The 24,711-nt window shown below is 41.2% G+C and overlaps 1 protein-coding gene across 1 annotated transcript in view; it reads right to left on the bottom strand.

Annotated features, from left to right (window-relative positions):
* Positions 1 to 22,214: 22,214 nt before the first annotated feature.
* The window catches only part of THSD7A (thrombospondin type 1 domain containing 7A), a 316,639-nt gene continuing 314,142 nt past the window's right edge, over positions 22,215 to 24,711 (bottom strand). Inside the window, exons 27-28 of the mRNA XM_059712436.1 lie at positions 24,126 to 24,213; positions 22,215 to 23,453 (exon numbers count right to left, since the gene is read on the bottom strand). Of these exons, the coding sequence (XP_059568419.1) occupies positions 23,369 to 23,453; positions 24,126 to 24,213 (173 nt within the window). The 3' untranslated portion in view covers positions 22,215 to 23,368. The remainder of the gene's footprint in view (positions 23,454 to 24,125; positions 24,214 to 24,711) is intronic.

The raw sequence follows: 24,711 nt of genomic DNA on the forward strand, positions 1-24,711 counted from the left end.
ACCTGTAATTTTGCTCTCCAAACAAAACCACTTTTTATTCATCTTTATGTATTTTCTTTAAGCCTTTAATCTCTTCATAGATGTAATACATTCATAATTCTTCTTTGACAAATTTTTAATAAGTTTGGTTCCACTATTCTTAATTAACATTACTAGATGATAATTTTTACTCGTGATTTAAGAACACAATTTAAAAATATTTTTCTCAATTATGTACAAAAGTTATTTAACCAACCCTAATTAAAAGTATAGGTTGTTTCCAAATATTTTGCTCTTACAATTACTGCCACCTTTTACTCTTGGCATGCACATATTGATGAGAAGCTGATTACTTCCTGAGGACAAATTTCCTTGAAGTTCAAGGGTTTGCAATTACAAAACATTTTATGGCTTTTGATTCAAAGAGCAAAGTTACCTTTCATAAAGTTGTAACGATTTTTTTTTTAGGTTAGCATTGAGAATCCATTTCATTTCAACCTTGGCAACATTATTTTCATTTGATTAAATAAAAGTGTAAAGAATGCCTCAATGAATAATAATTTTTATTTCTTTGATTTATTAAACAAACTGAATTCTTTGTTTACCAGATACTGCATTTCTACGTAATTATTTATACTTTTGTTCTCTTGTGTTATTTTTCTTGTTGATTTGTTACAGGTATTTATAAAGTTAGACTATTGATCATTTCTCATCCTATATACTACCAATCATTTCCCCAGCTTCTTGTATGTTTTATTTGGTTCCTGAAGTTTTAATTTTTTGTGTGTGTAGTAAAAGTCACCAAAGTTCCCTTTACACTCTGTTTTTAGATTTTATGTTCAGAAACGTCCTTTTCATTGTTCACCTTAACCTCTGTCTTTTGCTTATGCTTTTCATTTCCATTTCATAGAGACCATGCATTTTGCAACTTTTTGAAGCCATCCTTTAGAAATGAAAATCATTTTATTTGGTTCTTTTGTTAAATCATCTCCCAATGTAATTTTTCTTCCCTTAGTCTTTGGGAGAAATGAAGCATCATTTTCCATAGGTCATAATCAGGGAAAATTTCTCTCCAATTGTAGAAAAGTTTTTATTATTAGAGTTAATTTTGAGTACAGCTATGAGGGTTTTCTTTTTTTTAAATTAGAATTTTAATGAAACACTGGGAGACACGGGTCACAAATTCCTTGCCATCCTGGACCACATGTCTTTTATTCTGTAAGGATCAGGAGAGAGGGGGAAATGACTGGAGGCTGAGAGGCGTGGAAATGAAGATAATCCTAAATGATACTGACAACATGGATATGCGTGCCTCCTTGCTGTGACTATGGGTCAGATTAATTCCTTCGATAACTCATATGTGGAGTTCTAAGGAAATTTAGGCAGTCAGGATGGCTGGTGTTTTGACCTTTTAAATATCTCTCCCACCTACACCCTGCTCAACAATTACTGATCCTTGGCGTCTCAGTTTTCTCCAACCTCTATTCATTAGCATGACAGGTAAACTGAGGAGTATGACATTTCAAGCCGCAGTGTGCCCTTCCCCTGATGTCCATCCGATAACCTGGACGCTCTGCCCTTTTGACACAGGAAGACATCTTGAGTGACACTGTAACACTACACACTTGTTGTGGTTTTACATCCTAACCCAAAATGAAGGCAAATGAAGGGGATGCCCATCAGTTACCCTTCATTTTCTCCATTTTCTCCCCTTGTCTTCCTCCAGTTTAGGCACCTACAGTCTAAGGTTTAAAAACCAGTGAGGTGAAACAATAGCTTCTCTCACCTTCACACAGTAGTAACGTGGCTCAGAGCCCGGTCCTGGCCAGGCCACCTGGTCTGAGTGCCTGGCCCACCATTGCTACCTGTGGGCAAGTCACTAAACAGTCACTGTGCCTCTCTTTGCCCATCCGGAGAGTGGTTATCATTGTACCTATTTCACTCAGTGCTGTAGAAGTAACTGAGATGACCGATCTAAGCTATTCATAGGGGAGATCTACACACAGTAAGCGCTCTAGAATGTGACTGGGTATGCTGCAGAGTTGATCTTTAAGCAAATTACTCAGCATGTCCAAGGGGGAGCTTCATGACATGCAGGATAAGCTAAGGGATGATAATTTTACACTCACCCACTAGGGGTCTCTATAACTGTGTTTAAATGTTAATTTTCTGGGAGCAGAAATTCAAGGGTTGGAAATGACAGATAATTTGAGATCAGAGATATATACATCTTCTCCCTAATAATAACGCAAACCTAGGCGTTATGACATTGCAATCACAGCACCTTCTTTAAACTACCATAACCAGAGGAGAGAGGAGAGCTACAGTTTAACTCAGAAGCTAGAATCATATACACCCTCAGGGCTCCCTTCTCTTGTCTCTGGTTTTACTTTTCCCTCTCATTGTTGAGTAGCTCTCTCTGCTTCTCATGTAACATGGTCAACACTTCCAAGCTTATTTGTTAACTAGAGGCCCCGTGCACAAAATTCATGCACGGTTAGGGTCCCTAGGCTTGGCCGGCGATCAGGGCTGATCTGTGGGGCGACCAGCGGGGCGATTGGGGGACCCCCACTGGCACCCACCTTGGCTGGCCTGGGGCCTGCGGGCTGGGAGCAGCTCCTGCGTTTAGCATCTGCCCCCCGGTGGTCAGTGTGCATCACAGCAACTGGGCATTCCACCATTTGGTTGATTTGCATATTAAGCTTTTATTATATAGGATGCTTCAGCCACCAGAGCAACAGAATGAATCAATTCTTCATGCTAATTCTAGCTCTGCTCGCCCTCCAGGTGAATAGAGTGGGCTTCTCTATGTGATCCTTTATGGTAAGTATGCTCCCACTCCTGGTCCTGGCCTCTGATTCCTTAGCAAACACGTCACTGACAGTGCTCTGCAGAACCTGTGCCTGGAGGAAAGGGCAGGACTCAGAAAGGAGGGGTAGCAGTTAACCCAGGCAGTGGTCGGCAAACTCATTAGTCAACAGAGCCAAGTATCAACAGTACAACGATTGGAATTTCTTTTGAGAGCCAAACTTTTTAAACTTAAACTACATAGGTAGGTACATTGTTATTAACTTAATTAGGGTACTCCTAAGGCTTAGGAAGAGCCACACTCAAGGGGCCAAAGAGCCGCATGTGGCTCGCGAGCCGCAGTTTGCCGACCACGGACCCAGAAGATGGACACCAAGCAGAGGAACTAGAAGTGTTAGAAACTATCCTATCTAATAAAACAGAAACATGGTAATTGGCGTACGACCGATACCCTTTTCATTGGCTAATCAGCGAGATATGCAAATTAACTGTCAGCCAAGATGGCGGCCGGCAGCCAGGCAGCTTGAAACTAACATGAGGCTTGTTTGCCTCAGTGACGGAGGAAACCAACGTTCCCCATCTGCGGCTGCAGGCCTCTGAGCGGGCAGTTTAAGAAACATTGTAACAAATACGCCCAACTTCAGCCAGCAGATTCGCAACATTGTAAGCAAAGGCCAGAAACCTACTTTCAGGAGCTGCGGCCTAAGAGCTGGAGCCAAGCCTCAAGCTAAAGCTGGCCCAGAATAAAAAAAAAAAAAAAAAAAAAAGGAAAAAAGGAGCGGTTGGGAGCTTCAGTCACCCGTCAGCCTGAAAACGGCCCTCAGCCCCTCAGCCAGACTGGCCAGGCACCCCAGTGGGGACCCCCACCCTGATCCAGGACACCCTTCAGGGCAAACCAGCCGGCCCCACCCATGCACCAGGCCTCTACCCTATATAGTAAAAGGGTAATATGCCTCCCGGCACCAGGATCAGCGTGACTGGGGGCAGCGCACAAACCCCCTGATCGCCCTGTGGCTCTGTGTGTGACAGGGGGCGGGGCCCCAACCCCCTGATCAGCCCTGCTCTGTGCCTGATAGGGGGGAGCTCCCCAACCCCCTCCCCCCCATGGGCCCTGCTCTGTGTGTGACGGGGTAGAGCCATAACCTCCCCATCAGCCCTGCCCTGAGTGTGAGAGTGGCGGCGCCCCAACCCCCTGATCCTCCCTGCTCTGTGGGTGATAGAGGGCAGCGCCCCAACCCCCTGATTGGCCCTACTCTGTGTGTGACAGGGGGTTGCTCCACAACCTCCCCATCGACCCTGCCTTGAGTGTGACAGGGGACGGCGCCCCAACTCCCCGATCGGCCCTGCTCTGAGCCCGACCAGGGGCTGCACCTAGGGATTGGGTCTGCCCTCTGCCACCCGGGAGGGGGCCTAAGCCAGCAGGTCGTTATCTCCCGAGGGGTCCCAGACTGCGAGAGGGCACAGGCCTGGCTGAGGGAGCCCCCCTCCCCCCCGAGTGCACAAATTTTTGTGCACCGGGCCTCTAGTAGATAATAAAGACAGTTCAGAGGGAAAACAGCTCAGTTCTCATGATAAAAACTCTGAAATAATATAAGAAAATTAGAATTATGACATGACTTTATACCTCACTTTAGTTCAAAAAACTTTGATGAGCCCAGCTGGGGTGGCTCGTAGTTGAGTGCCCACCCTTGAACCAAGAGGTCACCAGTTGGATACCTGGTCAGGACATATCCCAGGTTGCAGGCTCGATCTCCAGTAGGGGGCATGCAGAAGACAGCCGATTGATGTTTCTCTCTCATTGATGTTTCTGTCTCTCTATCCCTTTCATTTCCCCTCTCTCTAAAATCAATTAAAAAACTGATGAGAAAGAAAATTATTGGTGGCATTTTCATATGTGTGAGCACAACTTAGCTCTCTGAAAAAGTGGGAGAGAGAAATGCATTACTCTCCTTTGGGATTTATCTGCATTAAGAACAATCGATGGAAACAAAAAATTCACAACGCTCCATGACTAGCTTTTTAATTAACATTTTCTGACTTCCTTTCCAGTCTGTTGCTTTAGACAAGCTCAGCTTTATGCTGCTAAATCACAAATGACATAGAAGTGTGCCTGTGACAGGTTCTTTTTTCCTGGATGTACATGATATAGCTGTAATTTCTCAAACATCAACAAACACAGGCGTCGTGGCAATTTTATTATGAAGACACCCCCCCCCCCCCATCCCCCCCAACGGAGGATCCTCCTGTTTTTCATTTAAAGTCAATTGCACCTTTTCCTGTCAGAACTGCTAGGCATAGCAGGCTTGGCAAGTTTATCTTCAAAACCATTTAGAGTAATTTGTGATGGAGATTGGAGACGCTTCGAGTTGCCTGACAGCTTAGCTGCTCTGCAGTCAATCAAGATGGCCGGAGTACATTAGTCCCAGGCGCTCTCTCTTGAGAAACTTGTATGCAAACCATCTTGTCAAAGAGAGATGTGACGGCTCTCGGTGAGAGTGAATGGATGCTGAAGCAGGTTTCTTTCTAAGGGACAAAAAGTTATCTTTGAGTCCTTCCTTTGACCGCCATCCTCGCCTCCGAAGACCTTCTTGGATTGCTGATTCAGCCAGCTTTTAAAGGGAGGGACGTGGAGTGTGTCCACACACAATATTGGGGGGAAGGTAATGCCAGGTATGATTGTGGTTCATTGCAGAAACTCTTGAAGTTTTATGAGTTTGTGGAAACGTAAGCAACTAAGGGAGTTTGAAAATTGTTTTGGCCCAGCAATTTCAATTGGTGTGAATAAGTCAAATTTGTACATTTTTTTTTTGTTAGATTGGCAAGTAATATATTTTTTGGTGTGTTGCAGAATCTTAGTAATTAGTTTATGTTCGCCATGAGATTAAAAAGGTTGAAAGTCATGGTTTTAGCCAATTGGCTTTATGATTTTATTCTGTGAATGAACATGAATTAAATAAAGCAGATTTATCCTAGAGAACATGAGGGCACTCAAAATAGACATTTTAGGCCATCCCTTCATGGAATAAATTTAATTTGGTTTTCTAGGGTTTTTTTTTCTGTGTGAGTTTCCATTTTTCTGTGAAACCTTGACACACATTTTTGGAGGTGGAAGAAATAAGGCGGGAGGAGGCCAGCTTTACTGACCAACACGACAAGCTCTCCTCATTGAAAACCTGAAATCACCAAGCCCGAAGGAGCCGCAGGCACCTTTGGTTAGTAACGAACAATTTCTTACTTTTAAAATAACCATTTTTTTTTTTCAGGGTGGCTTTATGTGACATTTCAGATTCAACGCACATGGTCCGAAAACAGCTCAATAAACTTCATGCTGAAGTGTTTCTCCTTGTGACCCTAATTACAATCGGCAATGAACAGTTAATGCTCCCCCCTGCAGGAGGATAACAGTACCTATATTTGCAATGATCGCATTTTATCCTTGGCCCAACCTGTAAGGAAGGCAAGGCAGGATGTGGTGTTCTCAGTTTTATATTGAGGATGTGGTGAGGTGACCTGCTTCAAGTCATATGGCTAACAAGTGACAAAACCAGCACTCACACCTAGACTTCGCTATTCTACCTCTCCCAACCTGCAGTTATTTCCTTTCTTTTTCCTTTTTTATCTCCCTAGAAAATGAACAGGTCCAGAGACTCACTGAAGATATTATGAAATGTCTGAAGTAAACATTCACAGAAGAAATAATTTGGAAGTTTTACATTTCCAAAAAGTGGTCATAAGAATATTGACAACCATTTTAAAATATGGAACATTACTATGGAGTGTACTGTTGGCTATTTGGTATCATTCATACAGTATCCTCAATTAACCTATAATTTCTTATTTTAGTTTTGTTTATTGAATTGTGGTTTTTTTGAAGATTAGGTCACTAATTCCTTTTCCTGCTTTCCATATATTGAAAGTTAAAGACATATGTGAGAGAGAATTTTTGTTATAAAAAATAAAAAGTATTTGGCCTGGTTGATGTGGCTCAGTGGTTGAGCATTGACCTATGAACCAGGAGGTCACAGTGTGATTCCCAGTCAAACCATATGGCCAGGTGGCAGGCTTGGTCCCCCTGTGTGTGGCATTCTCTCTCATCACTGATGTTTCTATCTCTCTCTCCCTCCCCATTGCTCTCTGAAATCAATGAAAATTTAAAAGTAAATAAATAAACAAACAAAAAGTATTTGCACTACAAAAAAATATTCACAACCATTCTTAGGATGTCTACACATGAAAAGACAGTCCAACGGGCTTCAAATCTGAAATTATCCAGCTAATTTTTTAAAACTTGAGATACAAAGTCAAGAGATTTGACGGTTCTTTAAAAATGGGAAAATTACTGTAGAATTTTTATTTTGGAATTGGTGAACATATTAGTAATATTTGGGTAGCTACTTAATAAGAATATATATCAAATATAGGTGGGGATGACAGGTAAGATAATACCCACCACCCCCAGCACTACTCCACACCCCAAAATATCCAGGTGCTAATCTCTGAAACCTGCGGAGGTACTACCCTACATAGAAAAGGGGACTTTGCAGAGGTGATTAAGTTAAGGATTTTGAGATGGGTTACTGGGTTGGCCCAGTGTAATCACTATAAGGATGCAGGATGGTCAGTGGTGATAGTAGAAGTGATGATGGAAGAAGGAGGGTGGCATGACACAAGGAGTGAGCAAGGCAGGGCTGCAGGTGTCCTCCAGAAACTGAAACAGGCGAGGAAATTAACTCTTACCTGAAACCTCTAAAAGGAAGGCAGCCCCGCTGACACCTGCCTTTGGACCACGGACCCCAGGCCTGTGAGAGAATAAACGTGCAGTCCTTAAGCCACTACATTTGCGAGTAACTGATTACAGCAGCAATAGGAAACTAAACAGTGGGAATGTATCTTGGATTTTTTTCCCCTTCAATTTAGAGTAATTTAGTAAAAAAAAAAAAAAATATATATATATATATGTATATATATATATATATATATATATATATATATATATATCTGTTTTGTTAGATGAAAGATAATGTTCTCTTCTATTATGCTTTTTATATAGATTTCTGACATCCTCATTACTGGCTAAAGATCAATTTTTATTCATTGAAATGAATCTTTTCAAAGGAACATTCAGTTTTTGTTGGAGAAAAGTAGGCCCTCTGAGCAAACATTAACTTAGAAGTGGGTTCATTGCTGTTATTTTTTTTTAAACCAACATGATTGTTTCCTTGTTATGAAAATAACATTTACTCTCTGTGAACATTTCAGGAAATGTTAAAAAAAGGGGGGGATGAATAAGGAAGTTAAAGTTGTCTGTAATGCTCCCTACCACCGCTGGGCGATGCTCTGATGTCTGTCTAGCTGCGCAGCGGTTCTCAACCTGTGGGTCGCAACCATCGGAAAACACATATAGCACATCAGATATTTACATTACGATTCATAACAGTAGCAAAATTACAGTTATGAAGTAGCAACAAAAATAATTTTATGGTTGGGGGTCATCACAACATGAAGAACTGAATTAAAGGGGCGCGGCATTAGGGAGGTTGAGAACCACTGGTAGCGTGGCTGTCTTGTGGAGTTTCCCCCAGAGCAGGCATGCGCCTCTCCAGGGGCCTCTGCACTGGAAGCCGAGCTTGGGGAATGCGGGAAGTCACAGGAACAAATGTCCTGTGTCCGGATGGTGCTTACACTGGCAGAACGGCCTCCCGCTGTCCCGGTAGCCCTGGGCCAGAACAGGGGACTCTGGCAAGGAGCCCAGAGATGCAGCGAGGCTTGGCCCTGTGTGTGTAGCCCCCAGTAATGCTGCTCATCAACGCTTCCCTTTCTTCCCTTTGCCCCGGATCCTTCTGTAAGGTCCTGGGGAAGCTATGGGCTGGTCTCTGTGCTGCTTTGGAGAACTGAAACTCTGCCTTTGGGACGGACTCGGGAGTGTAAGGGCACTTCCTTCTCTCCGAAGCCGAAGCCGGTGTGACTGGAGTCAAAGGAGGGGCCGCTGCGTCCTGCACCGTCCAATTCTGTCCTGCTCCTGCAGAAGCACCGAATCCCTCTGCACCGGGCGCTGCTGCCTCGGCTCTCAGTGTCTCCTCACCCTGGCACTCACCTGCCAGGAACAGAGTCCTTAGGGAGCCACACAGGGACTGTGGCATGGAAAAGGCCCAGGTTTGCTCAACGTAACATCACCCTCGACTCCAACATCCAGACTGGAGACTGAAATCACCTCTCTCCGAGATTACCCCAAACGAGCTCCTTCTTTGGCCCTTCAACCGGAGACAGGGGCGGAAGGGAGTCTGTCTGGACCTTGTCTTCCATCTCATCACAGCGGGAGGCAGCTCTGAGGTCCTCAGGGCCCCGGGTTCCTAGTGTCTAGCCCAGCCACACAGTGGTCAGCAGCGGAGTGACATGAGGAAGACGGCAGAGCTAAAGAGCATGAGAACGTGTTTCTAAACCAGGCGGCCAGCCTGGGCAGGGGCACCTAGAAGCAGGTGGTGTTTGTGGTGCAGGGGCGGGGGGTGGGGGGTATTTCTGACAGGTTGGCGGTAGCTCAAGCATGTTATTGGGGAAAGGGGTATAACGTGACAGCATTTGGAAGTCGGAGGGCCAGTTGTTTAGACTGGCAGGTTGTCATTCACAAGAGCAGCGGTGGGAAATCCTTGCGGTCTGTGAGTAGATCTCAGTTCAGAGACAGCAAGGAAAGCCCTGCGTGGGCCCTGCATGCTGCCTAGAGTTTGTTCTGCACAATCCCGGTCCCTGAAGGGGACGGCAGTCCCTGGAGTTTTAAAGTGCAGCTGCCCTGCCACCTGACGTCTGTGTATTCAAGTAGGTGAGGTTCAGTGCTATGTAATAATTAATCCGCGTAGGCTTGTCTATCATTATCTAGCACACACTTTAGTATTAAACTCTCAGGGGTCCACTGTCGTCTTAAGACATTTGATGGCAATCTGTCTAAAAACGAGACATCTATGGAAATGTATGCATGTGTGCACACACGCGTGTGTTACAGCACCATCAGCTTTCTTTAAAGGAGCTGTTTCATGGGATATGGTAGCAAACACATGTACTGTCTGCAGGGCTCGCTCCATCCTATTGCCTTAGACAAGGACCAGGAACAGAAGTTAACAACCAGGAGGTGCTGATCTGGCTTTTGGGGGATGGTTGGGGTGAGTTAAGTGGTTATATGGCCCCAATATTGTGTTACAAATTCAAAGTATGGCGTTTAGAAATTTTCTTTTGGAAGATAGACATTAGATTTTCGTGGCTGTTAAAAAGTTTTGGCTGTAGATAACACTTTGTGGTGTACATTTTGCATTCTACCACTGCCTAGAGAGCAACCGTAGGGCAAAGCATCCCAAATGGAAAGGAATCCAAGCCAGGCTTTCTCTGATGAAGGAATGCAAAGTAGGAGCTCCCCACAGTTGCTTTAAGAAAGCGAGCGAGCGAGCTCCTTCAGAAGCCAGGCTGTGAGGACTTCTTGCGGGTGGGGTCTCCTGGTTCTCCTTCTCTGAATGCCTGCCTCCTGCCATTTTGCTGCTGGGTAAGAGTGGGGGCGCCGCCTCTGGGGTGGATAGAGGGCATTGTGCTGGTGAGAGAGGCCAGGCCGCCACCCTGGTTTTGGCTTTAAGAATAACAATAGTTGTGCTCACCTGAGCTGGTTTGGTTCAGTGGAGAGAGCGTGGGCCCGCAGACTCAAGGGTCCAGGGTTCAATTCCGCTCAAGGGCATGTGCCTCAGTTGCAGGCTCCATCCCTGGCCCTGGTCAGGTGCATGCCAGAGGCAACCACTCCATGTGTCTCTCTCACATGGTGTCCCTCTCCCTCCCTTCCACTCTCTCTAAAAATCAATGGAAAAATATCCTCAGGTGAGGATTAACAGCAACAACAAAAAAGGAATAGCCACTCTATCTCAGCTCAGGTTATCCCACCTCAAGTTCTACCCTCAGGCGCGCAAATAACTAGGGAAGGAGTAAAATGAAAGGAAACAGCTCCCAGTTGCCTCCCTGGTTTGTCAACCAAATTCACCTAAAGTTTGGTTTTGTGCCAAATGTGGAATGGGGAATGTTCTAGGTCAGAGCAGCTCAGGGCGGGAGCTTGCTGCTTTTATGCCACGAGGCTGAGGAAGTGCTCAGCGGGCGTTTAAGGGTGCACTCGCTGCCATGTAAGGGACTCCTGGCTGGACACTAGCCCTGTGCTGTTCATCTTAAGGACTGTGCCTGCCAAAAAGGTAATGCTTGCAAATGGTTTCGTGTCTGCCCTTTTGGGGCCCAGGATTCACCTGCAAATATCCATTACCTTTCACTTTTGATGCCGGTTAACATGAGTGAGCACTATTCCAACAGACCCAGTAAAGCAGCGGTTCTCAACCTGTGGGTCGCGACCCCTTTGGCGGTTGAACGACCCTTTCACAGGGGTCGCCTAAGACCATCCTGCATATCAGATATTTACATTACGATTCATAACAGTAGCAACATTACAGTTATGAAGTAGCCACGAAAATAATTTTATGGTTGGGTCACAACATGAGGAGCTGTATTGAAAGGGCCAGAAGGTTGAGAACCACTGCGAGTCAAGCAAAGAGGAGCTGACCTTAGTGTTGTTTGCTGTTTCCACTCACTCTTTGTGTCCGACTGTGGGTCTCCCTTCCCCTACCCCCAATCTATTTGTCTCTTCTTTCTGAGACACGGCTGACCAACTGGAGACTACATTTGCCAGCCTCCCTGGAGGCTCGTGTAGTGACGTGAATAAGTACTCACCCGTGCATGAGCCACACGCAGAGCACGAGAGACACCGATAACCTGGACCCTTGATGACAACGGAGCCAGGGAGCCAGGGACCCCATCAATTCCGCAGGGCCTCGGTCTCCGGCTACGGAAGATGATAATACGTGGCTTCGTGCTTAAGCAGCTGGAGTGAGGGTGCTTGCAGCCGAGTGAGTCCTGAGGCTAACCGGTCCGCCTCCAGGCTTCCTGTCAGGGTTTCCTTCCTGATCACACCTTTTCAGAATTTACAAGCGTCGCTCTTTTGCCAAGTGTGTTTTCAATTGAGCCTGTCTCCTTCCTGCTGTTGTTTAAGCAAAGGCTTTATTGTCCTGTCAGTGGGGGAAAGTCTAGGTAACACACTGAGTTATTTGGCAACGCTTCCCAGCCACTTCAGTCCCAGCACTAATTAATCTCTCGAACTTTAAGACTTTCTGGATCGATCTGATTTTACAACCCCTTATATGGGATCCAAAGAGGCTAATTGCATTCAAGTCTAACTAATCGTTTTTCTTTCTCAAATTAGTTTATACTTCAAAACTTTCATGCTTCAAAAACTTGGGATTGAATAATTGTTCTCACATGACTTCCAAGCTCCGTGATTGCCCTCAGCCAGAAAGGGCCCTTCCACGTCCCAGGCTACCCTTCCAGCTTCCACCTGCTACCTGGGAGCAAAACCAACGTCATGTGGTTTAGGTTTTCTAACTTCTAGAGACCAAATTCTGTTCTGCTATCTGTTTCCAAGTAACAAATCCCACACGGTTTAGAGACTTAAAACAAGTCAGATATTTGGCTCACAAGCCTGTGCTGTGTTATAGTTCGGTGGGGCCAGCTCACCTGTGCTCTGAGTGGTGACAGGTAGGGTGTCTTAACTTTTCAGATCACTCATCTTGTCTGTCAAATTGGTGCTGGCTAATGGTGAGGAGTCCAGCCAGTGTTGGTGGCTGGGGGCTTGATGCCTTCCTATCCTGATATGGCAACTCCGTGGAGCCACCTGGGTTCTCTGCAATGTGATATGCACGCAGCTCGCCAGCAGCTACCGTATTGGTGAAGCAATTGGGGAATGTGGCTCTAAGTCTATTCACGTGGCAAGTAACATTCTCATTACACCTGCCTTCGGATTGGCCGCGGGTACTGAGGTCCCAGCATTGTTCAACGTCCTCTGACCAGCTCTGGATAGAAGATGAACGCTTCTCGTGTGTGTGTGTGACTCTTCTTCACAGCGAGGCACTAAGGGAGCGGCAGCGATCACCCAATTAGATAAACATTTGTTCTTTTTTCCCCTAGAGCCCTCTCATGCACATTTTTGGAGATTCCCCCCCCCCCCACCTACTTTATTAGCTTCAAAAACTGGGGCTGGATATCTCATCAGAAAGACAATCATCCATTCGCTGTGCTTCCAAGTTGGTGTTTATGTTTTCTTAAGTCCAGATGAGCTGTGAACGTTTTGTTCATTATCTGGTGAGCACCAACCACTGCAGACAGAAACGGGCCCCCTTTTCCAGCTGCTCTCCCTAATGTTGCAGAAACCTCCCTTTTCAGTTCATTAAATTTAACTTCAGGCAATTGCTAAAGTGCAAGATAATTCTTTTTTAGTTATTTTTTTTTGGCACTTCCAAAGTTCAGTCTCCCATTAGCAACAATGAGCCAGAAGGTTTTTCATTATTTTTGAAGTTATTTCAGAAGATAGGGACTTAAGCAGAAAAAAAGATCCATTCCAAATGACAAACATTTAGCATTATTTCCCCTGTTATTTATACCGGAGGGCCCTCAGTTCGACTGCTTATTCAGTTGGCTTTACAAGTGCAGGCTTAGGAGGAAATATTTTTGAGTTTCAGACTGCACCAAAAATCTTGACTCTTGATATCCAACCAATTTTTTTTTTGTAAAATTTAATATAAATAGGGCTTGACCATTTAGAAAGCATAATTAAGAAATATTCTGTGAATGTGTGTGTTGTGATTTCTCACTAGTTTTTGCCTGCCTGCAGTTCTGAAAAATTAAAGACAGAATGAGAGGACCTGTAGACAAGATCTTGCATAGTATTCCGGGTTATTTATACACTGCAATTTATTTATTTAAGCTTTCCATTAGTTATATCCATTTGTGTTGCTTCCATATGTTTGTAACTACAAATGTGATAAATATCCCTATAGTATATCATTGTGTACATGTTTTATATCAGTGATCTATCATCTGTCTATATCTATCTAACATCTATCATCTATCATAGACTTTAGGATCACTTCCTAGAAGTAGAATTACTAGTCAAAGCATATGTTCATTTTAAATTAAAAAGCAATGTCTACATGTCTTTCATTGACTTTCTCCTTATTTCCATTTATTTTCCCATTAGTATAACTTTTTTTTTCTTATTCTTTTTGCCTTATACTTGGTAAGACTGTATATTGTCAAATTTTGTTTTATTATTTTAACATTATTTTAAATGGCTTTCCCCACGCCCCCCCCCTCCCCCCGTCTCCGCCCCTCCAACTATGGTTGTTCATGAGAATCTTTTACATAGTTAAAAGCCATTTATACTTCCTCCTCTGTTCTTTTGGCCTTGTTTTTATATCCTACTAGGAGGTAAGACGGAACTTTTAATTAAGGTTATTGACCACTTTTAGTTTACTTCTTTAAAAAAAAAAAACCTGTAAAATATGCAGTCTGATAACTGTCAGTGGTAGGTACTGCTCTCAGGACTACGTATCAATGGACTGTGACTATGGGTGGCTTGTAGTCTACATAAAACAATGTAGCACTGTATTGCTACATCTGCTTTGATTACAAAGCCATAATTACATTTAAATAGTCTTGGCTAGTGATCATTGATTTTTGAAAGCCAATATGATGCCTATTCTGAAAGGAACTGTATGAAAGGCCTCTTTAGTTTTCATCGCTGAACAAACATTGCCAAAATCTTTTTTCAACATGCATTATACCATGATTGCTACCAGGCATAGCCTGGGTCTATAACTTTTTACTTTATTAAGGAGACATTTCAATTTGATTTTCCAGTGAATTTTACATATGGACATTAGAATGAACATGAGCATATAAAATTGATTTTCTTGTTTAAGAGTCTTTTATACACATATCAGTTCAAAATACTGTTCACTGTAACCTGCCACAGACAGGACACTTTCTTCTTTATTTTTTAAGTCACTTTTCCCATAGGTAGCAAGGAAGTGCCACCGGGAGAAAAGAGTTGTATGTAGCCCTTTGGCAAAGATAGTAAAAAATGTTAAACATTAAAAAAAAAAAACCCAAAACAAAAAAAACCCCAGCAGCTGAGCACTATGAGCGAGCGAAACTTACACAAAGGTAAATCATGAAAGGGTTCGGTCGTATAGCAGCTGGCACAGCAGCAGCTGGAGGGTCGCCTGGGACGCGGGCTGGCAGGGCCTTCCCTGTGATCACTGTTTCTGAAAGACTGGGACCCGTCCCTGAAGATTCACTCTCTCTCCTCCATATTACTTTCTGCCTGACTCTGACTTTCAAATTCTTTTTACTTTTGCAGGAAATCAAGACATTGTATTCTACAGGGCATGGCTTTTAAATGGTCTATTGGTGTATTTCCATGGTTATGGAATGTCCTCCACTGTTGTTCCAGAGTGAGTTCTGGGGATTTGGGAAGCGCTTTGAATTGTGACTTATTCTGTTCTTCTTTTTTTTTTTTTTCTGCTTTAAAGCAAATAATTTGACTATTTCTGATACCATGAAATAAATTAATACAGTCTATACTGAATAGGATAGGCGGCTGCTTTTGTATCCTGGAATAAGAGCTTTTTAGAAACTTACAATTGCCCTTTTCTTAATAGACTTTCCTTCCTCATTTTCCAGTCTACCCAGCTCCCTCATATTCTCCCATGAAATGAATTTAAGATTGAGAAAAAGTGATGATAGAATTTTCTCTTATATAGTCTCCATTCTCAGTATAGTTTCCTAAACCCCCAGTCCACATATTACTGGCATCCTCCACTCTCTCTCCTCTAGGATTATGGGATCAGGCACTAATGTTTTTATTTCTTAAACTTTATTTCTTGCTCTGTTACTATTCTGTCCGTGTCTCAACACTGTGCCTTCTGAGGAGTTTTGGTTAACATACTGCTGGCAAGTGAAATAAATATAAAATGTATTAATGGGGAGTAGTGACAACTTGAGGCTTTGGATGAATTAGTTGGTCTCTTATTCCAAGTGGCTTCTTTGTAACTGATCTGCTATTTAATTTTAACCACTCTGTCCATAAACCTCACCATTCACTAATTCTTTTGTTCATTTATTCATCCAATAAGAACTCATTATTTGTACTATGTGTTGGGTTTCGTTCTAGGCAAAGAACAAAACAGATAAAGACTTGGCCTCTCCCACGTGTGAGGGAGAGTAAAAAACAACCACAAATCAAATAACAACAACAATAATATCAGGTGCCATTAAAAAACACAAAAACTAAAGAAAAGCATGGGGATAGAGAGTGACTGGAGCGGACAAGGTGGGCTTCCCAGAGGAGGTGGCATTTGAGCAGAGACCTGGGTGAAGTGAGGGAGCAGCCAGACCTATATTGAAGGGAAGAGTGTTCCAGGTGAAAATAACAGTCCTGGTAGAGCTCTGAGAAAAGTGTGTGGTTTTAATAGAAGATTGAGATCTCGCTTTAGCATTCACATGTGACACTGCCCTCGAGGGTTATTGTGAGAGAGGGGTGAGCATGGTCAGAATACTAGTATAGCAGAGAGCTGGGGCAGTTGGGGGTGGTAGTGAGGTGGCAGGGGCCACTATAAGACATCTCTGGCTGGCATTAAAAAAACAGATTTGAGAGAAACTAAATCCAGAAAGGTCTCTTTACCAAAAAGTTAAATTTTTGTTAATGGCCTATAATTAGCAGCCATGTGGAGTCACTAGGATTGCCGTTTAAAAACTGGCATTTTGGCCCTGACGGTGTGGCTCAGTGGATGGAGCGTTGGCCTGCGGACTGAAGGGTCCCGGGTTCGATTCCGGTCAAGGCCACATACCTTGGTTGCAGGCACATCACCAGAGGGGGTTGTGCAGGAGGCAGCTGGTTGATGTTTCTAACTCTCTATCCCTCTCCCTTCCTCTCTGTGGAAAATCAATGAAATATATTTTTTTAAAAAAACAAACAAAAAAAAACCCCCAACAACCTGGCATTTGGCTTAGATACTGCAGGGGTGGGCTGGAGGGAGGGCTGGGAGATGGAACAAAGGACAGTTTCCTGTGTTTGAAAACAGTAATAGTAATAAAATGAAACTGTTTTCTGATTGCATCTACTAAACTCAGCCCATTTCTCTCTCCCCCTCTCCCCCTTCTCCTGTCCCTGATGTGTTTACGAGATTATACGGTCAGGGAGAAAATAGCAGATTGTTCAATGGAGCTACCTCTGTTGGGGGCGAGGTGGGAAGGGGTAAGGAAAGTCATCTGAAACAAAAGAGAAAAAGGAAAAGACTGCAAAATCAGAAAGCAGGACTGCATTTAAGTGTTGTATCTCTATTCTTTCCAGAGTCATTGATACATGAGAACTGTGCATTGAAGTGTGCACTGGATCTTCTTTGGAATGTATTCAGAGTTTAAAGGAAGGAATCACTAGGGACTCAGAAGCAGCAAATATTGAATGCAGCCCAGTCATGTTCATATTTGTGTTTGCAGGACATAAATTGAAGTTGCAAAATAAAAATGAAGTTAGGAATTTGACTGTGAATGTCAAATTATATATAATTTTTATATACTATATCATCCAGGTCACATATATATCTATATCTGTATATCTATATATATATCTATATCTAGAATCAGTTGTAATGAACAACCCAGAAAATGTGTTGAGTGGTTCCTATAGTAAGTGTTTGAAGGGTTCCCTGCTTAGTTATATTTTAGCGAACAACTATTTCAGAAAATGTTTTAACTGCAAGCTACCCTGGCAGTAATTTATCTAAACTGTGTATCCCTTCTTGAATTGTAAATCTTACTTAATTTGGGGATTAAAGGAACCAATTTATTGTGTGAGCTTTTGCCTTGTTTTTTAAGTTTGGAAACCAAGAAGTCCTTCGTCTATGATGATTCATCTGGTGGCCTGAGCAGGCTTTTAAAGTAAAGGTTTGTGTCTCTTGAACTTTCTAAGTTGGATTTGTTAAAAAAGACCCAGGAGCAGGCACTACTTACTAAAGTAGCAAAAGGATTTGGACATTCACTAAAAGAACATTTTTTTTTTTTAGCCCACATTGGAGGAGCGAATGGTGCAAATGAAAACAGACACACAATGAATAGAATGAAAATGATTTCTGTGTTTATGTTTGTCAGCAACATAGTTATTTACAAATTATCCATATGAAAATGTAAAAAAGCATATTACATCTTCACATGCCATCTGTATTAACTGAATAAAGCTTAGTGGCTTTTTTGCAAATCTGTAGTTAATTGGTACACAGACATTTTGTGCATTAAAAAAGAAATGTACATAATTTAAAATAAATTACACAATTTACAAAATAATATTAACAAAAACTTCTTAGACAGCTGCCTCCTTATTTAAACAAAATAAATATTCATGTAATTAAATTAACCAAAAACACATTTAGGGGATTATAATTTATAGAAAGACATATTGCAAATTTAATAAAGTTATATTTTACAGTGACAGATACTGATCTCTTCAAATCTCTGTGCTAGAATTATGCAGGAAAAAGTACCAGAAAGGGAATCTTAATATTTGCTTTTAATAAATCAATACAAATAGATTCCTGAAAAATGTTAAGAAAAGTTCATTAAAGGGTCGAAGTAGGTGATATAGAAACTATTGCTTTGAAAAAAAAAAAATCTACAAAGCACAAGACTGACACCCAATTATATATCTAAATAGTTTTTTTGATTGCTGAAAACATGATGCCCACAAATTAAAAGTCTTCATATATTGGCCATTTTAAGGTCTAGCTTGGTAGAAGCATGAAACATAAAACTACAAAAGTAACTATCCCTTTAGGATTTAATTTACTTATTTAAGAATGTAGACATACCCATTTTTCAGTGTCCTTGCGAGGTACAGAATGATCACATCACACACCCTTTTGATAAAGATTACTTAATGTCTGCTAGGCCCACACTCCTGGCTCAGACCCGAAGGCCTGCCTTGCCGCCCCAGAGCTGAGGCAGCCAGGTGGGGCAGGGAGCCACCTCAGCTCTCACATCTAAACGCCACCCAGGAGGGGTCACTCTGTTGCAAGATTCCTCATTTGTTCCTGGACTGCTCTCCTTCCCACACCCTCAGTCTTAGAGGGGAAACACAACAAGGAACACATCTGAGTTTGGCAATATGCTGACATCTAGTGAGATGTCAGGTCATTTGGGAATGATCCCTGCAAACTGATTCAGACCCCAGATCAGCCTGAGAGTGGGCTTCCCCTTATATGTGGAGAGATACTGGGGTGCACTAAATTGAGTGTAGGAATTGACATTTTTACAGAAAAGTTTTCTTTTCTCTCTCTCTCTTTCTTTGCATGTCATCTGCATCCTTCCTCTTTACTAATGTCTTTGACCATTACATTCTGTAAAACTCAACATATGGGAAGGAAATATAGGTGTTCACCTCTTATTTCTTCTTATTTAAAATCTGGGCATGTGTAGTAGAAGTTGTTTGCTACAGATAAGAGAAGAGCAGAAAGAGACCAGGCACATAAGGAACTTGTTTCCTGCAAGAAGTTGTAAATAAGGGACTTTACAGGAATTCAGAGGAGTTCCGATTAAGCCCTAATGACCTCTGCTACCTGCCTGCGGGTGGAGGAGAGGCGCACTAAAAGCCTAACAGCAAGGCCTGAGACATGGACGTTATATAAGGAGAGATACTAACCACATTGAAAAACAGATCTAGAGTATAGGGCGACGTAAGTGCCATGTGTTTCGTTGAGCATTTTTTCCTTCTTTTGGATATCTTAGGTACATATGTATAAAAAAGCCTTACTAATCTTTTACAGTGACTAGCAGAGTGTCTTACCTGTGATAACTCAATAAGTATTTGCCTTGTTATAAGCAATTTGTGCTTTGTTGTAAGTAATTAAGAACATGCTTTCATGTACTCCTTTTCAAGTTAGCTTAATGCTACACTGAAGTGTCCTCAAAAAGGCTTTGAAATAAGGATTATGGTCAAGACCCTAGATAAGGTATTGATGAATGAGCAAATCAACCCCTTTCAAGAGAGATCAGTTCTGTGTGGTTCACATTGAAAGAGTCCAACAAAATAGTATAATACTGTGTTAGCATTCTCTCTCTCTCTCTCTCTCTCTCTCTCTCTCTCTCTCCCTCCCTCGCTCCCTCGCTCCCTCCCTCTCTCTCCTGTTGTTAAACCAAGCAGACCTTCATACTTATACAACAGTAGTTCTAAATCTTTTTGGGGTCAGACCATTTTGGTAAGGCAAAAGTGTCCATAGACAAATTATTACTATATTCCTCTCCTGAATTCTTAAAAAATGAACAGGAGGAAAAGGTTCTGATGAAATTTCAGTAAGGTATTTAACTCATTATTGACTCATGCCAGGAACAAAAATAAGGCCATTTTCATGTTATAAGCAAACATGAATACAGTAACTTTCATTCATCCAAAATAGCCACCTGGCTACATTTCCCTCCTTCCAGCCTTTCTAACAAGGGGCCATCCAGTATTTATTTATCTAATAATGAACTTCCAATATGCTCCCTAGTGCTAGGTCACAATAAAACTAGTCTCCTGTACATAACATTGTATTGTAATGTGTATTCCATTTTTGAATGAAATTATCTTGTGTTTTCATAACATTTTATAATTTTCTTTAAAAGATTTTTTGATTTTTATAGAGAGAGGAAGGGATAGGGAGAGAGAGAGAAACACACCAATGTGAGAGTGAAACATCGATTGGCTGCCTCCTGCACGCCCCTCACTGGGGATCTAGCCCGCAACCCGGGGCATATGCCCTGACTGGGAATCAAACCGGCAACCTTTCAGTACACAGGATGACATCCAACCAACTGGGCCACACTGGCCAGGGCAAAACATTTTATAATTTTGATCAGTTAATTAAATTCTTATAATAAAGGTAGGATGATGCTGATCTTTTTTCTGAATTAAAGAAATTTTACAGAATTATAAGCATAGCTTTAGTAGCAACAATATTTTATTCAATAATTTCAAAGTTATTAGGTGTTGCACTCATATCATAAGGCTGTTAGCTGAATTTTTCAAGTAACTGCAATAGATTCTCAACTATTTTGGACAAATGGAATTCATTTTATTCAAAGAAATCAATGATCTGGAAGTCTCCTGAGTGCATATATCATAGTTTTAGAGTAACAATATTATTTTTGTCTTCCTCTTCAATAAGACAAATGAAATGGAATTGGTTGTTATGTTTTTCCTTATTTAATTTTCCTTGGTTATTTAATCTTCCTGACTAATACAATGAATATTAAATAACAAATTAATGTTTAACACATTTAAATCTTATTGAAATATGTAGAAATCTGTTCATTTGGGGGACAATAATATTCTTATCTGATGTCTTCTATAATTCTGCAAATTCTTCAATGAACAGCAGGGGGAGTTCAAACTCTAGTATGAAGGTAAATACCTTCTAGTTCAAGCCACTTTCACAGCAACACAGCTAAGTTTCAGATAAAAATAGCTGTTACACTACTTTTAAAATACCTGGCACCCTAATACCCTTCCCCTTCCCAAAGGTGGTTGCAGTAAAATGGTATTGCTTTTTAAGTGGCACCTTTTGAATTTTCTTTTCATATGATAGAAGTCTGCCAAGTTAGATATTATTTCACTGTGCCATTTCCAAGCCTATAGCTGTAAAACATACAGTTACTTCCAACTCAGTGATAAGTGTAATGACTGTTTTCAGCTTTGAATTAAAGTCTGATTTCAGTCTGAGGGTAAATGAGTAAAAACCAGAAATGACACAGTGGAGAGTTAGCTTTGAAAAAACTTCTAGATTAGCGGTCAGCAACCACAACCTGCAAGTATGGCCTGCTGGCTGTTGTTTTTAAAGAAACTGCACTGGCAGACATGCATGCTCCTTCTTTTATGTACTGTGCACTCTTTATGGCTGTGTTCTCCCAATGGCAGAATTGAGAAGTTGTAGCACAGACCCGGCTGAGAATATCTCCATTCTGGCTCTTTACAGAGTAAGTTTGCCACCCTTGGTCTAGATATTTAATGAAGCCCTGGACAAAATACCGACCCTTTTCTTTCTTAAAATTTTAGATTTTGAAATCATAAATTAAAAAGACCACTTCAGATTTTACCAGCAAGAATGACAAAACTATGGATTTCAAAACACATTTGGTCTGAAACTAGGAAAACAAATTGGGAGAAAGAAAAAAAAAATCCACACACAATCTTGATTTCTTTTAGGTACAAAAATCACCAATACATTATGTTCTCCATCTGCTCAAAATTAAAAAGACAACCAGCTCCTTTTTTTCTTTTCTTTTCTTTTTTTAACAAAGATAAGAAATATAAAAATCTAGTCATAAACAGCCTTCAAAGTACAATTAAAAACCAACTAGAGCAGTGGTTCTCAACCTTGGCTGCACATGAGAATCACCTGGGAATCTTTTTAAACTCCTGATTTCTGGGCCTCATCCTCCGGAAATTCTGTTTCTTTGTTACTAATGTTGTGTCCCCACCCCATTAACAAAGAAACATAATTTCCGGAGGATGAGGCCCAGAAATCAGGATTTTAAAAAGATTCCCAGGTGATTCTAATGTGCAGCCAAGGTTGAGAACCACTGAACTAGAGGGATTCATCTTTTGGAGGATTAATGAGTTCAGGATTTAAACACTTAAATTACCGCCACGTTGTCGATTTCACAATGGCTGCAATGATGAGGAAGAGTGTATACAGCAGGTGTAATAGCCAATTCCATCCTGTCGCCATCCAAAATGATCTTCGCTCTCTTCAGGATACAGGAAGTTGTAAATGTCTCCATGACACTCAGCATCGTTGTCTCCATCCCATATGAAAAGAGGCAGTTTCTATGGCAATACTAGTTAAGTGCCTATCATGCTGCACTAATATAGTGCAAAAATGTGCCTTCTGTTTAGCAAAATAAGATGCAGGCAACCAGTTTGAATTTTGGGGAAAGTAGAAACTTACTGTATTAACACAAGCAAATTAGTTTTCCAGACAATAACCACTATAAAATACTGCAGTTGAGGACTCTTCTAAGATACTAGTACATGTCCAGCATTCGTACTTTGGAGAAAGACAGGAATTAAGTCTTATAAAAAGTCTTTGCCTCTGAAATGCAGGTCAATAAAAGCTACCATCGATGCTGAATTTACTCAATGGGTTTTCTGCTCAGCTTAGAGCATTAAAATGGCTTATTACCAGGCATATAATCTGACATAGGAATATGTATTATTCAATTGAGTGCACATGATGTTATGCTTGCCTATGGTATTGTAGAGATCTTGGCATAAACTCTTCATGCTAAAATGTTACTGTGAGTGAACACTGCGGACAGAGGCTTGTGTTGGCATTCCCAACGGCCACTTCCGCCACCATGTTTTAGAGATGAAAGTACTTGGCCAGTTGGTAGGTTTCATGAACGATCACACAGACTCTCAGAAGGCGGCATGTATTCAACTCAGTCCCCTAGACCTCTCAGGGATGATGGCTCCTGTGTAAGTGGTATCGTCTTGATGTCTCCAATTGCACTGGGATTTTCTCTCTTTTCTTAATGACGCTCTTTTGAAAAGGTACAATGGGCTCTGCTCCACACAGTTGGAATAGCTCTGTGGCCTCTACTGCAGAGTCAGAACGCTGAAACTGGTTGTGCTGGGATAAGTTATACTTTACATGTCTGCGTCTCCATCATAGGCTAAGGTTAAAGGTTTCAGTCGGTTGTTTTGCCTTCTTTGGGGTTTCTTTGGCTTTTTGCTGTTAAAAAATCATTAAAATTGGGAGAAAAAAAAATCAATCTTCTATTGTAAATGTTGCTGTTTTAAATGAAAAAAAGTTTGAAACTTACTGATAAACCTAAATGACTTAATTGCCTACATTGCCTAAATTCAAACTTAACATTTTATTTTTTGGTATCTTTTGAATAAACTTGAAACAGAACCCTTCAAATATGTTAGTATCCTGTAAAAGATTAATTATCCAAATGGAATTCCTCTAGTACTAACAACAGACATCACAGTGTAATCATTTATATTTGGCCAGAAGCCTTTATAAATAATACAGAATTTATAAATAATGCAAGATAGTTAAATAAGTTCAGGTACTACCATAATGTCTTCCTCCAGTATTAATTCAATATAAACATCTACTGTTCACCATCAGCATATTCTCTTGCATAACCAAGAAGAATGTACTTGAGAAGATGGCCTGGAGCATTTTCAGAAGCTAAATGACTCAGATTTAGTAGTTTTTAGACTATCTAAGACTAAAGTCATGTTTATGTAGAACTTCAAATGAATGCCAAGTAAATGTGGAATACTTATTTGAGACATTAGTTTGCCATTCCTCTGTTATGGTTAAGTGAACGTGTTTTCTCTAAAAGAGAAATATTATTTTTCCTCTTAGATGTTGAAATATTTAAACACTCACCAAGCTAGATAAATCATGGAGACAATAAAGATGAGTAGCACAAATGCCCCAGCAGCTACACCGTAAACCCAGGTCTTTAGTCTCCCATCTAAGAAGAATGGATATTAATCATTAATTCATATTAGTCTGGCATGTAAATGACAGTCTTTAACTATGACCAATGGGCCAGTCATATATGACCAAGTCCTTTCAAAACTCAGAGTGAATTATTGCTTAGGCACAATTAATGATTAATGCAAAGCTGCTATTATGACTTAGATGTTCATTAAAGATAGAATATCAATGAAAATTGAATTAAAAGGCAATAAATAATATTTTCAATTTGAGTTCAGATTTCAAGTTACCAGGTCTAAATTTCTGCTGCTTCTTATCTGAATTTTACTTCAAATACAATATGTGCATAATGCTGCATGAACATTTTCTTTTGATTTTCATTCTATTTTGAGATTGCACTCATGAGAAAAGAAAAATAATGCAATTTCAAAGAAGTCCCACAAATTAGAGTTGATGCAGACAGGTATTTGTACATAAACTTTATCATTTTTACACTTTTCCCAGATAAACCGAAAATGAATATATTTAACAA

The sequence above is a fragment of the Myotis daubentonii genome, chromosome 10, assembly GCF_963259705.1.
Source record: "Myotis daubentonii chromosome 10, mMyoDau2.1, whole genome shotgun sequence".
Taxonomy (NCBI): Eukaryota; Metazoa; Chordata; class Mammalia; order Chiroptera; family Vespertilionidae; genus Myotis; species Myotis daubentonii.